Here is a 12,332-nt window from a genome sequence, read left to right on the forward strand (position 1 = left end):
GGGAGGAGCGGCGGGAGGAGCAGCGGCAGCGCCGCGGGTCCCGCCGCCCGCACCGGCAAGCGCTCGACCCGGGCCGGCCGGGCGCAGGGGCGGAGGCGGCGGGAGCGCGGCGCTGTCCCTTCAGCACCGGCGGCGCCCCCCGCCCGCAGCGCCGGGAGGGGCGCGGGCACAGCCCCGCGTTTCCCGCGGGGGCTGCAGCCAGCACCGGAGCCCCGCAGCCCCGCGCACCTGTGGGCAGCGCCGGTGCCGGGATTTTTCTTCCCCCCACCCCCCTTTTCTTTTTTCCTTTTTTTTTTTTTTCCCTTGTGCTTTTGGCCACGTCCAACCAGGGAAAGGCCCTCCCCCTCCGGCACCGCAGCGCCCGCTCTCCCGGAGCATGGCCCCCCCTGCCCCTGCCCCTCCGCCGCGGCTGCAGCTGCCGCGGACCCCGAGCGTCTGACTCCAGACGGAGGCGGCGCAGCGCCGGGAGCCACCGCCACCGGCATCGCCTCGGAGCGGCCCCGGGGGAGCGGGGCTGGCCGGGGCCCCTCGCCCCCGCGGGCCCGGAGCGGGGCTCGGCTTAGGCACCGACTGCCGCCGAGCAGCCGTCCCCTGACGGGCTTGCTGCCTGCCGTGCTTGCTTGGATGAGTCTGCGACATGCCTAATAAGAGACGAGATGGGCCAGGGCGACGAGAGCGACCGCATTGTGATCAACGTGGGAGGGACTAGGCACCAGACTTACCGCAGCACCCTGCGCACCCTGCCCGGCACGCGGCTGGCCTGGATCGCTGAGCCCGATGCCCACAGCCACTTTGACTATGACCCCCGCACGGATGAGTTTTTCTTCGACCGGCACCCGGGCGTCTTCGCCCACATCCTGAATTACTACCGCACTGGCAAGCTGCACTGCCCCGCGGACGTGTGCGGGCCCCTGTATGAGGAGGAGCTGGCCTTTTGGGGCATCGATGAGACCGATGTGGAGCCCTGCTGTTGGATGACCTACCGGCAGCACCGCGACGCCGAAGAGGCTCTGGACAGCTTTGGTGGGGCTCCCCTGGATAGCAGTGCTGAGGACGGAGACATAGATGGCACCGGAGACTCTGGTGATGGTGAAGATGAGCTGGAGATGACAAAACGCCTAGCACTTAGTGACTCCCCAGATGGCAGGTCTGGGGGCTTCTGGAGACGGTGGCAGCCCCGCATCTGGGCACTCTTTGAGGATCCCTACTCCTCCAGATATGCAAGGGTAAGCAATGCAATCAGCACCCCCATCAAAACACTCAAACCTCCCTGTGGTCCCACTTCCCCCCAGCATCACCAGGGTTCTGTCAGAGCAGAGCAGCCATCCATGTGTGTGGCCATACAAAAATCACCACGTGGGGTCCATGGGGATGTAACCCACAGTCTCAAGCAGGCCCCAGGCATGGGGAACTAGTAGATACCAAGGCCTGAGCCTATGTACTCAGATGTGGGCCTCCAGAGAGCCTTATTTTCTAATAGGCTCCTAAAACTCCCGGCCTGGGGCAGGGTCCCGGTCATAGGCCAGAGAGGTCTCCATTACACCAGGAAATTTCCCTCTATGCATAGATTCCTACCATCAGACATCCCCCAGTAAAGAGAGACACCTTGTCCAGCCCTCTTACAAGCTAATGGCTCTCTCCCCTTTACGAGATGGGGAAAGGATTATGGGAGCAAGCATTCCCAGTGGTACCAGGGGATTTGGAGAGTTTCAGCCTGGACTGGAAAGGGAGTCAGTGCCTTTCTCTTTTCTCATACATACCAAGTTAAATATTTATGAACATGCTTCTCTGAAAATGGGTAATTCAGCTGCTCACTCTGTCTCTTTTTCCCTTGTGGGAAATGCAAAGTATTAATCAGAGGAAAGGGTTTCATTCATGTAGAAGGGACAGAGTGTTTGACAGGTTTCTTGCCTGCTACTGAAGGACAACTCCTCCCCTCCTGGTGCCTGCGGTTGTTTTGGAAAGGGAATGCACACTGGTGCAGCTCACACATAGGTATGGATAAAAATGGTCTGTAATAGTCATCCAACTGCTTTAAGTAGGCACCTCCTCATGCTATGAGAATAATTACATTAATTAGGGGCTGATTCTGCTCCTGAAATGAAAAGTACTGAAAACATTTGCTTCAGGAACAGCAGCAGGATTAACTCCCAAGATAGTCAATTTGATAACTAGGGAAAGAGATGGAGGATAGTGCCTTCATAAAGAAATTGGTTGGCATAGGCTCTATTCTTAAATGTACCTTTGTTAGAGCTTAATTTTTGCCAGACCTCAGTAAGGATGAGTGGTGCTTTGGTGGGGGAGGGTGATCAGTGTTCCTGAGAAGGATCAAAGAAGTGAGATCAGATTAGGGAGAAAATTGGATGGATGGAGGAAAGAGAAGTGGAAATGCAAGGAGCAGGGAGCTGGCTATGTATGAATGGGTGGCGGAATAGCAGCTGCCGGAGACTTGGTCTGAGCAGAGATCTCCAGCAGGGAGACACCAGGTCTGCAAACTGAATGAATGGGGAAAGCTGGAGCAGAGCCTGGAGTTATATCTTGGTGCATTTCTAAAGATTCTTGTTTGTACACCATTTGGAGACTTCCTCCCTGAACAAAGGAGTTCATATTTTAAATTAATTCCTTTAAACAGCATGGAAGATAAAGGAATAATAGAATATTTACCACAAGATGGAAAGATGATGCTGTTGTATTGCAGCTTTCAAATCTCTGATTTCTGCCAAGGGAACAAGGCTGGAGGCTATCCTTGAAAATGCTTGGTTTCCATTAATCAAGCCCAGTGTTAGCAGGCAATCTGAATGGCAGATCTCTCTGGTACCCAGGAATCTGTTGGTAAAACATATTTCAAGTGAAAGTAATTTGCTTGTTCAAGGTTTTGGGAAATGGTTCAAAAGCCAAATGGATAATGTTGTCCCAAGGAAAAGGATACAGAGCTTAAAACACCCTTTTTCTTGGAGGCATTATGATATTTTAGGAGAAGGACCAGAATTTATTACCAATATTAGGAGTCTTTGTGATGCACGGGCTGGAATTCTAGAAGGATATAAATTCTCTGAGGTTATTTTCATTTAGCAATAGGTGTTTTATAAAATGTTTTGGCTTTGTTGGGTTTTTTTTTTGAGTGGATGATGTACCATTTATTCACATTCACTTGTGCATACCTGTTAGAATCCAACTCCTGATTTACCTCTGACTTGTTCTTTCCATAGAGGATTGTTAAGACTAGATAAATATGAGTACTCTGAATATTTCATGGGTTAAATATGATTCTTTAACTTGTATCTATGGAGACGTAGGCCACATGCATTAATATTTTGCATGAAGGAAGATGGCTTTCCTCATCAACACATGCACACACTGTCCATTAAGAAGACATTATAGGACACTTAACATTTCCTAATAAAAGCCATAAGTTATGGTTATGGATGTAAAAAGAGATGGGAGTTTGATTTATGTTCCTGTAACCTATCACAGACATTGCAAAAAGACCTGAAGCTCACAATAGCTAATTTATAGTAAAATAATTGATAACATCATTAACAAGTGAATGGTATATTAAGGCAATTATTGGTAGAGTCAGGCAACAAATCCACTGTTACCCCACTTCTAATTGAGTCCGCTACTTTTAGTTACAAACTGCAATTTGATTGTGCAAAAATCTAAATTCACAATGCCATTTTGTCAAAAAAAAAAAAAAAAATAAACCCACCACAAAATTATCTCTTCCTAAAGGGAACTGAGACCTGTACTAAGGGTGGTTATTACAGACCTCTGATGTTTACATATGGCACGAAAATGCATGTCAAAATAACATCTCAATGTAAGCATCAGTTTACATAACCATTATAGTGTTACACTTGGGCAAGTAAAAGGAATACAGTCTCTGAATATTAAGATTAAATGAAAATCTGCATATCTGTATAAAGCAAGATTCTCTGGGCTGTATCTGGTATCCTAGATCAGTGAATGTTTAGGAACTGTCTATGAAAAGCTCAGCATTTACTCAAATCCAGCCATTCTTGGAGGATTTTGATGGACACTGCTTGCAAATACAGGTACATTTGATTGTTTTGCTTCACCCCCACCTGACTCATACTAAATTACTTCTGAGCTCCTTGTAGACAGCCAGGGAAGACTGGAAGTGCTTTTGTGTACATCAGGCAAAATCAGCTAACTCTGCAAATTTTGTTTATTTCTTACTTTGATTAGGCAAAGCTCCTAGTCACTAATCATTTGTCTTTAGGTGCAACATAGTCAACAGTTGCTTGTTAAAACAATAGTGGCTGATTTTAATTAAAGTTTTTTCTGTGCTAATTTCTTAATAATGTAGTTCTTTCTAAAAAGAGGAAACACTTCAAAATTGCATAATCTTCTATATCTATAATAAGAAAAGACAGTTTGTTTCAAATGATAGACTGCCTTAGACATCTATCTTAGTAAGATAAACAGGTATTACACTTCTCCTTAACCTAAAGAACCCATGTTTGGATATCAGAGGCAAAATCTTGTGCCTTGAGATCTGAACAGAGTAACGAAAGATGATGGGAAAGATCCAGGGATCCAAAATCTTCTGTCCAGACAGCTAAATATCACTGACCATATCTAAACTGATGTTTCTTTGAAGCTCATTAGAACTGTCCTTTTTGCATCATCAGACAACTTTGTGAATTAATTTATTCTAAGTAGGCAAAAAGGGGGAAATACAGTCAGCCAGAAAGCTATGCTAAAGCAGCAGAGTGTTACATTGTGGTAGAGTTCCTGCCCTCTGTACTTACTAGACTTCATAGATCCCTCAGTACACAAATGTGTGAAAAATATTTTCTTGGCATCCTCTCCCCTTTATATTTATGTCTGGTCATGCTGTTCTTCCACTAGTAAAGCTCCCACTGACTTCCTGGCGAGTTTGGCCTGCAGGTATCTAACATATTTTTTCCCCTTCCTCCTCCTCCTCCTCAGCAGGATAAGGTTGTGTTTGTGTTAATTCACATTATTTGGGTTACTCAGTGCTTGAGAACAAGGAGCTTTCAGCTGAGATTTTGCCTACTGCTCACATTCAAATTGGACAGTTAAGCTTTTTTAATGAACTCTCAGGAAAGCTTTTGTAGTCCTTCCAAATAAACCTTTACTGTTTTTTAAATAAAAGCTGGTTGGGGTCCTATGGAAAGTCCTCAACAGCTTGACTTGCAATCCTGGCATATGCTGTACCACTTTGATCTGTAAGAGGAAAAGCAAAACTCTCACTCACCCTTCCCTCATGTTTCCCCTTCACATCCTGCAGAAGAATCTGCTTTCCTCAGTGGGTGACTTTTGAAGGACAAGTTTCTGACACTGAGAAGGAGACAGGAAAAAGGACAGTGGTAAAGAGATGAGAGAAAGGTATTCCCCAGGGATTTCTTCCAGCTTTCTTTTGTACATTCAGGAGCATTTCAACCTTGCTGTGTTCATTTAAACTGATTTTTCTCTATATAAAGTACAACCCATAGGTATGAAAAGGCTTATGGGATCCTAGTTCCTGAATAACCACACTGTCTTGAGGATTAGAGGCTGGGGTGATTCTGCTTGTTCCTTGTCCCTGGCCAGCACGGCTTAGCTCAGGAATTGAGGCAGATCTCAGGGAGTGGGAACAGATACTCCTCACCCTTCACAAGGGGAGCTTATTGCATAGATGTGTGATGCAGGACATGCTTGGCACAGGAGCACTCCACAGACAGTGGTCTGCAGCCTCCCACCAAGCAGCAGCAGAGGGGATGAGAGCTGCCCTGCTCGCTTCCCTCTACCCTCCTCAGGGACAGCTTCCAAGGGCCCCTGCTGGAGCTGCTCTCCCACCTTGAGCCTTTCTGGAAGGTGTCTCCTGCAGAGCCATATCTAATCCTGCACTGAAGCTGGCTGCAGGAATTCTCACCATATACTGTGACAATTAACGAGACAGCCTAATTTTAACTGCACGCTGCATTACAGCTCTGGAAAAATGAGAATCTTTCCACATCAAATGAGGTTTCCCTTGCACTTGTAGTATAATAGAATTACAGACATCTATTAACTACCATTCTATCATTCATTATTAATATAGTTCCTAAAATTCCATTTTATTCCTATTTTCTCCCATCAAGGAACATGTTACTGCAAATCCTTATATAACCCACTAGTAAGCATGGTAGTCTACTCTGCATCCTGACCAAAGAAACCTTGCAATGCCAGCTAGAAAGTGTTCACTGCTCCAAGTCCCATATCCAATCCTCATCAAATTGGTCACGGTGGGAGCAGGTACACAAGTAACTCCTGGGAACTGTCCATCCAAATTCAGAAGTAATGTGTTTTTAAACTACCACACACACACAAAAAATTAAAAGTATCAGAACAGCCATGCAGAATCACAGCCTCACCAGTTTGAGCTGCTCAGAAGCACACAGGAAGATATGATGTCTGCCCAGAAAATCTTACAATCTCTTTGAAGTCATGATCTCACAGGGAGATGAGAGAGATGATGTTACCCACCTGACAATTCCATGGCTGCCTAGTACAGACTTAGCAGTTTGGATTCAAGGACATTTTTTTAAAATCTATCTTCCTATTTCCAATTTTATTTCTATTATTCCAAAACCTTAAAAAAGAACAGCATCTGTTGCCATTTTAATTCAATTTTTTTAATCTCACTTAATTTTAATGTTTCTAGGTTACAAAATTTGCTTCATTTAGCCCAGGCTGTGATTGTATGGATCATACCATCATATGCATACACATATATATGCCTTCCTATTGCTGCCACCTCCTACGATGCTGAGTGGGATTTCCATATGAGGAAGGACTTCAAAATTAAACCACCCCAAAATATTTCTGCAGAAGTAACCGTGGTGCCACTGAAATCAATGTGAATTTAGTGGCTGGTTTCAGAAAGATATTTGGTCCCTTCTCTCTTTAATCCATCCCTACGTACCTTCAGTTATTTTCTTTGCCCTTCCCCTGACATTTGCTATTTTGGTTTTGGTTAGGGCAAAAAAAGCAACAAAATACTGGTAATTCTGTGTTGGTCTATCATGAGACAAAGGAGAAAAAGATCTGTGGATCAATTATAATATTTCTATTTTAGAACTATTCACAGAACTGTGGTGTATTAGACTATACCTAGGAAAACTATTTTTCCATTTTGTTCTTCCCTTCTGCTGTGTGATCTAGCATGTGACAGTCTTATTTGTACAAATGCATAGTGTATATTTACAGTAGTACTTTAGTAAAGTCTATACATACTGCCTTTCTCTTAACATAAGGAGAGATGTTAGCAACAGAGGGCCCAGCCTTACTGTTATTGAAACTCAGCCAAAATTACCACCAACCTCAAGGATAGAAATGAATTTTCCTGCAGTATGGTTCAGGGTAACAAATTAATTGCTGTGTGCTGCTTTTTTTAATAGACACGGTGCCTATTTCCATTCCAAAGCACTGAAGTGCAATAGATCTTAGCAATTTATTAGGAGCATACATATTCAAATACATGTGCTCATAATCTTTTAAAGACATGAGCATCTTTAGCACACTGCATCAAAACAGAGCTCTAATACTGACAAAGCTCATCATGATCTTACTGGCTTTTTCTACTGCAAAGGACTGTAGAATACATCCCCCTTTAAAGCACATGACTTCAATTAATGTTCAACTAAATCATATCCAAGCGCTGTGTTTCGTAATAGAAAGGGCAAGCAGGGGTATTCTGATTGAAAAATTGGGCCCTAACTGATAATCAAGTGCGTAATTCTTTCTCATGCAAATATAGATGGCAAAACTGAGTTTCCATTTTGTATAAGCTTGATTTTATGAGATTTGTGTGCATTCTTGGGGTATAAGACTGATAGAAAAGCCATTTTGAGATCTTTGCAATTGTCTTACAATTAGCTTCTCAGTTACTATATGCTGAATTTGATCTGAGGAAAGAACAGTTTAGAAGGCTGGCTTGGCTTTCCCTGCTGAATATTGAATTACATAAATATGTGATTCACTCCAAATGGTACACAGAAGCGGTAGGATCGGATGAAATCAGAGAAATCTATGAATCCATGGAGAACCACCTCCTCCCCCTGGAATATAAACCAAATGCTGTCATTTCTAGAATAATTTTTACATCTCTCTCCTGTGCTCACTAAGTAACCAGATTTTGCTGTCTTCACTCCTACTCCTGTAGTGATAGCTTACTCCAGGAATATCCCCATTTCCGTCAGGCTGAGAACAAGGCACCACCCAACACGGGTAAAGGTAAAAGAACCAAGCCCTAATTGATTTTAATTTCTTTCTGATAAGATTTATAAAATGTAACAGAGGTGCTAATAAATCATGCAATAAAAATTATGAATAAATCGTGGGCCAAGGCTTTTTGCAGTGATTGCTTATGATGTAAGACCCTTTAATGACAGTAAGTTAAAATTGCATTGTAATGGCCTTTTGTAAATGCAATAAATCTCAGGTTTCAGTGCGCTGCAGACAGCCAGCAATGTGTGTGCTGCACATGAGCTACCAATACAAGCACACACTGCTGGCACACACTTACGTAATTATGTTGATACTTCAAGAGAAGCAGTAAATCTCAGCACTGCTAGATTGACTTTGAAAAATCTTGGGTCAGGACCACTGAGGTGTTATGACTACAAGAAATAGCTTAAAATGTCATACTGGCTTTTTCCTTGGAAACCTGGGAGAGAATGTCCCTTTTAAGAGGCAATAAAATGGATTATTTGCTTTTAAATAGCAAAGGCAAAACCTATTGCTACTGAGTCTTATAATTTTCAGAGGCAAATACAAGTTAAGACATACATTTTCACCTGCACAGCCAAACCAAATTGATCTTCTCTTCCAAATGTTCTTGATCGTCTACCCATTCACAAAAAAGATTAAAGGTACACAGAGATACATCAACAGTTACTTAATAACTACCTTTTTCTGCAGCAGAGTTTCTCTTGCTGCCCACATTTGCCCTCAAAAATCACATTCTTAAATACAGAAAGATCTGGTCAGCTTGGGTTGATTATCATTTAACATGCCTAAGAAAATTAGCTGCAGATTTCCCTTGAAAGTTCATTCCAATATCCCTGTTCTATATATCAGCTTGAGCTTCTTGCAGTTTTCAATTGCACCAGATCAACTGACAGGTATAGATGGTGCAGGCCAGTTCTGTGATTTATCCAGTTATAAATTAAATTAAAACCTTCAGTCAGAATGCTTCAGACTTGATAACAGACTTCAAAACAAAATGAAGAGGAAGAAATCTAAAATGCTGAGCACCTACAACCTCCAGCAGAAGGGAGGTCACGTCCTAGAGCAGAAAAGGACACAGGCAGGAAGCGAACAGACCATCACTAAAATCCCACCCCACTTTGTAGGACCACAGTCCCAACTACCACTGATTTTAGTGGGATCCAAACAGACAACCATGCAGATCTATTTCAGGTAAAATTTTTCAGGACAAGGACAATTGTGTAATTGCCACAACACGCAATGCAAAAGGGCTTGCCTTCTCAGCAGCCTTTGATCTCTACTCTAAAAACACCACAACATGATCTCAGCCACATTGTGCTATTCCTGTTTCCTTTTTTAGCATGGATCTCCCCTTCTCATCTAGTGTGGAGTTCTGCAAGAAATCTAGTGACAGTACGTCTTAGCACTTCTTGGGAATGTGTCCCGCATAATGCAGAACTGATTTTAACTCAGGGTTTCTCAGTAAAGCACTTGTAAGGACAAACCAAGAGCAACCTGACTGTGCTCTGATAGCTCAACCAATACCCAGACAGAGGCAACTGCTGTGGGGTGATGGTTGGCTTTCAGGTTTTGGGGCAGTAGCAGATCAGCTTAGGTCAGAATTTTGCTAAAGTGATATTGAAATTTAGTGTTCTGTTGTTTAGTGTTCAGCTGATAGGAGTTTGCTGTCTATCCTACCAAGAAGTCCCTCAGGTGCTAGGGATTTTAATAAAAGACCTAATGTAAATTTCAAAACTGTATAGATTACTTAAAATGTTAGTTATGTCTAAGCAGCAGGAAATCAATAGTGCAAAAGTGCATTCACTGGTCTAAAGAAAGCATCTTTTGGAGAACCCGCTCTACTAAGCAAAGAAGCTCAGTTATCACTGTGTCAGTGCCTTGGATTACAGGCAAATAAAAGTTTGAAATTGAAGGAAAAATTTTATAGCATCTTCAACTCCAAAACACAAATTTATCTTCATGTCCATATTACCATCAGCTATAGGAATGCCTAAAACTGTGCATTTACTGTTCCCAAAGGATATCTTGGTTGGGACAGCAGGGTAAGCCTAGGCTCTTACTGGGTGATTTTTAACATTCATTCAGAATTTTCCCACATGTCCTGAGGCAAGTACACAGACCTACACGGTGTAAATGTATAAGACAACAAAAAACAAAACCCTAAAAAAGCCGCCAAACCTGAGCTTTGTACAAATCATTGCAAGCAACTGAATTAATGCAGTTTATAAAGTGAGAATTTGTTAGAAGATCTGACCAAAGCCCCGCTTGCTTGCCTATGTTAGCACTGAAGGATCCTTTCAAGAGGAGCATCTGCAGCATGCCAATAGTGCAAAGGCAGGTCACACACATTTAGCTCAGCAAGTGAACATTTGCAATGGGCACAAGCACACAAACACCACATTTTATTAGCTCAGTATAGCACATCATTTGGGTATGCTTCAGCCCCTCTCATTTTCTTTGAATTTTACTGTGTGTGAAATCATACAAGATGTTTAATCTTACTATGCTGATTTCAAAATAGAAAAACAAGATTTCTAAGGTTATTTGCTTTGCACTTTTTCCTCTCTCCCTTACTGTATGTTTATTTCAGGAGCTAGCACAATAGAGTTATAATTTCTGCGACACCTCTAAATGCTTGTACTATAAAAACAGCAAGTTGACAGCATCTAAGGGAGGGTTTTACACTATACTCAGATGTAGTGTTTTCCAAACCAACCTGGACTGCAGCAGAAGATTCCCCAAGGCTGTGATCCTTCCAAAGGTGGAGTGTGTGCCTGAGCTGTGGTGGCCAGTGCACGGACAGCAGGGCTTCTCCATCACCACCTTCTCCATCCCTCCTGCACCCAGGAAATCTAGCAGTCACTTCCTACATCTTCATTTCTGAGGGCAGACTCATGGAAGGGTACCACCATGTGAGTTCAAGCTTAGAATTCCCAAAACACTAACCATGAATTAGTAATTTTTTTTAATGCATATTAAAATTTCCCAGTGCCTACAGCGTTGTTTCTGCATGTGCCCAAAACTGCCTTAGCACTGTTGGCAACTACCTTATATCAAAGCCTTGTTGATGCCCATAATTTTCCTTCACTAATAGGAAAATCCTTTAAATGAACTTGCCAAATGCATAGTGAATATACACTGTTTTAAAAAACATACTTAAACAAAAACATGAGATATTTGTGGAATGAAACAGTTCCCTCGACACAATAATCTAGTGGCTACTGTATTTTGCTTAGAATATGAAATTTCAAATTTAATATTTTCCTCTCACTGTACAATTTCCAATTTTCATCCATCTCTGCTTGGGAGTCCTCCCCACTTCACAAAGCTGCATAATCCAGGCAGTTAGTGAAGTTAATCCAATTTGCACAGCATGAGGATTTCACAAACCATTATACTGGGAAGATGGCAAAGTAGCATTTCCCAGTGATGTGGAAGAGGCCGTTCCTCTGTGGTAATTCTGGGCTACTGAATTCAGCAAGATCAATAGCACAAAACAGATATACATAGTAGCATTATCAGAGAGTTTATTGTTGGCATATGACAAGACTGGTCCTTTTATTTTCATTCACTTGTTGGAAGCCAGGTCCTGGTATGAAATAACCATATGTTGTCCTCATGCATTGGACTTCAGGATGAGCCATGCATTATGATTTTGGGATCTCTGTGCAGCCCCTATGGAGAAAGAATGTGCAAAATGCACAGAAAAGTAGGAGGTGATATGACAGTAGATGGTATGCAGAATTAGAGAGGACTTTTTCACCCCAGAGCCTGAGCAATTCTGCCATGCTGCAAAGTGAGCTCCAAAGTCAGTGTGAGGACACATCACATGATTTGTTTTGAAAAGACCTACGTTTCCCAGGGCTATCAATCTGTCACCTTTCACTCGTGCCATGGAAATAAAAGCATTCTTAAAATCTCTGAAGGCTGCCTTTTCATCAATATTTTAACATAAGCATTCTTTTAATTTAAATGGAGATTGATCACTTTTATTTTATTACTTCTTAATAAAAAACCATGATCATCATTAAAAGAAAGTGACCTCAATGAAATTATTGCCAGGAAAAATCTGACTTGGAAAAGCACTAAAA

General features: G+C 42.6%; 1 protein-coding gene and 1 long non-coding RNA gene across 7 annotated transcripts in view; one reads left to right on the top strand and one right to left on the bottom strand.

Annotated features, from left to right (window-relative positions):
* The first annotated feature begins 549 nt into the window (after positions 1 to 549).
* Positions 550 to 12,332, top strand: part of KCNC1 (potassium voltage-gated channel subfamily C member 1) — a 122,890-nt gene continuing 111,107 nt past the window's right edge. For all 6 annotated transcript variants that reach the window (XM_063158579.1, XM_063158575.1, XM_063158576.1 and 3 more), the window contains exon 1: positions 550 to 1,226. In XM_063158579.1, coding sequence (XP_063014649.1) covers positions 657 to 1,226 — 570 coding nt within the window. In that variant the 5' untranslated portion in view covers positions 550 to 656. The remainder of the gene's footprint in view (positions 1,227 to 12,332) is intronic.
* Positions 2,687 to 11,885, bottom strand: LOC134419424 (uncharacterized). Its single transcript, XR_010028045.1, has 3 exons — positions 11,814 to 11,885; positions 5,246 to 5,328; positions 2,687 to 2,826 (listed from the first exon to the last, which is right to left on the bottom strand). It is a non-coding gene; the product is annotated as an uncharacterized LOC134419424 (long non-coding RNA).

The sequence above is a fragment of the Melospiza melodia genome, chromosome 6 (assembly GCF_035770615.1).
Source record: "Melospiza melodia melodia isolate bMelMel2 chromosome 6, bMelMel2.pri, whole genome shotgun sequence".
In the NCBI taxonomy this organism is placed as follows: Eukaryota; Metazoa; Chordata; class Aves; order Passeriformes; family Passerellidae; genus Melospiza; species Melospiza melodia.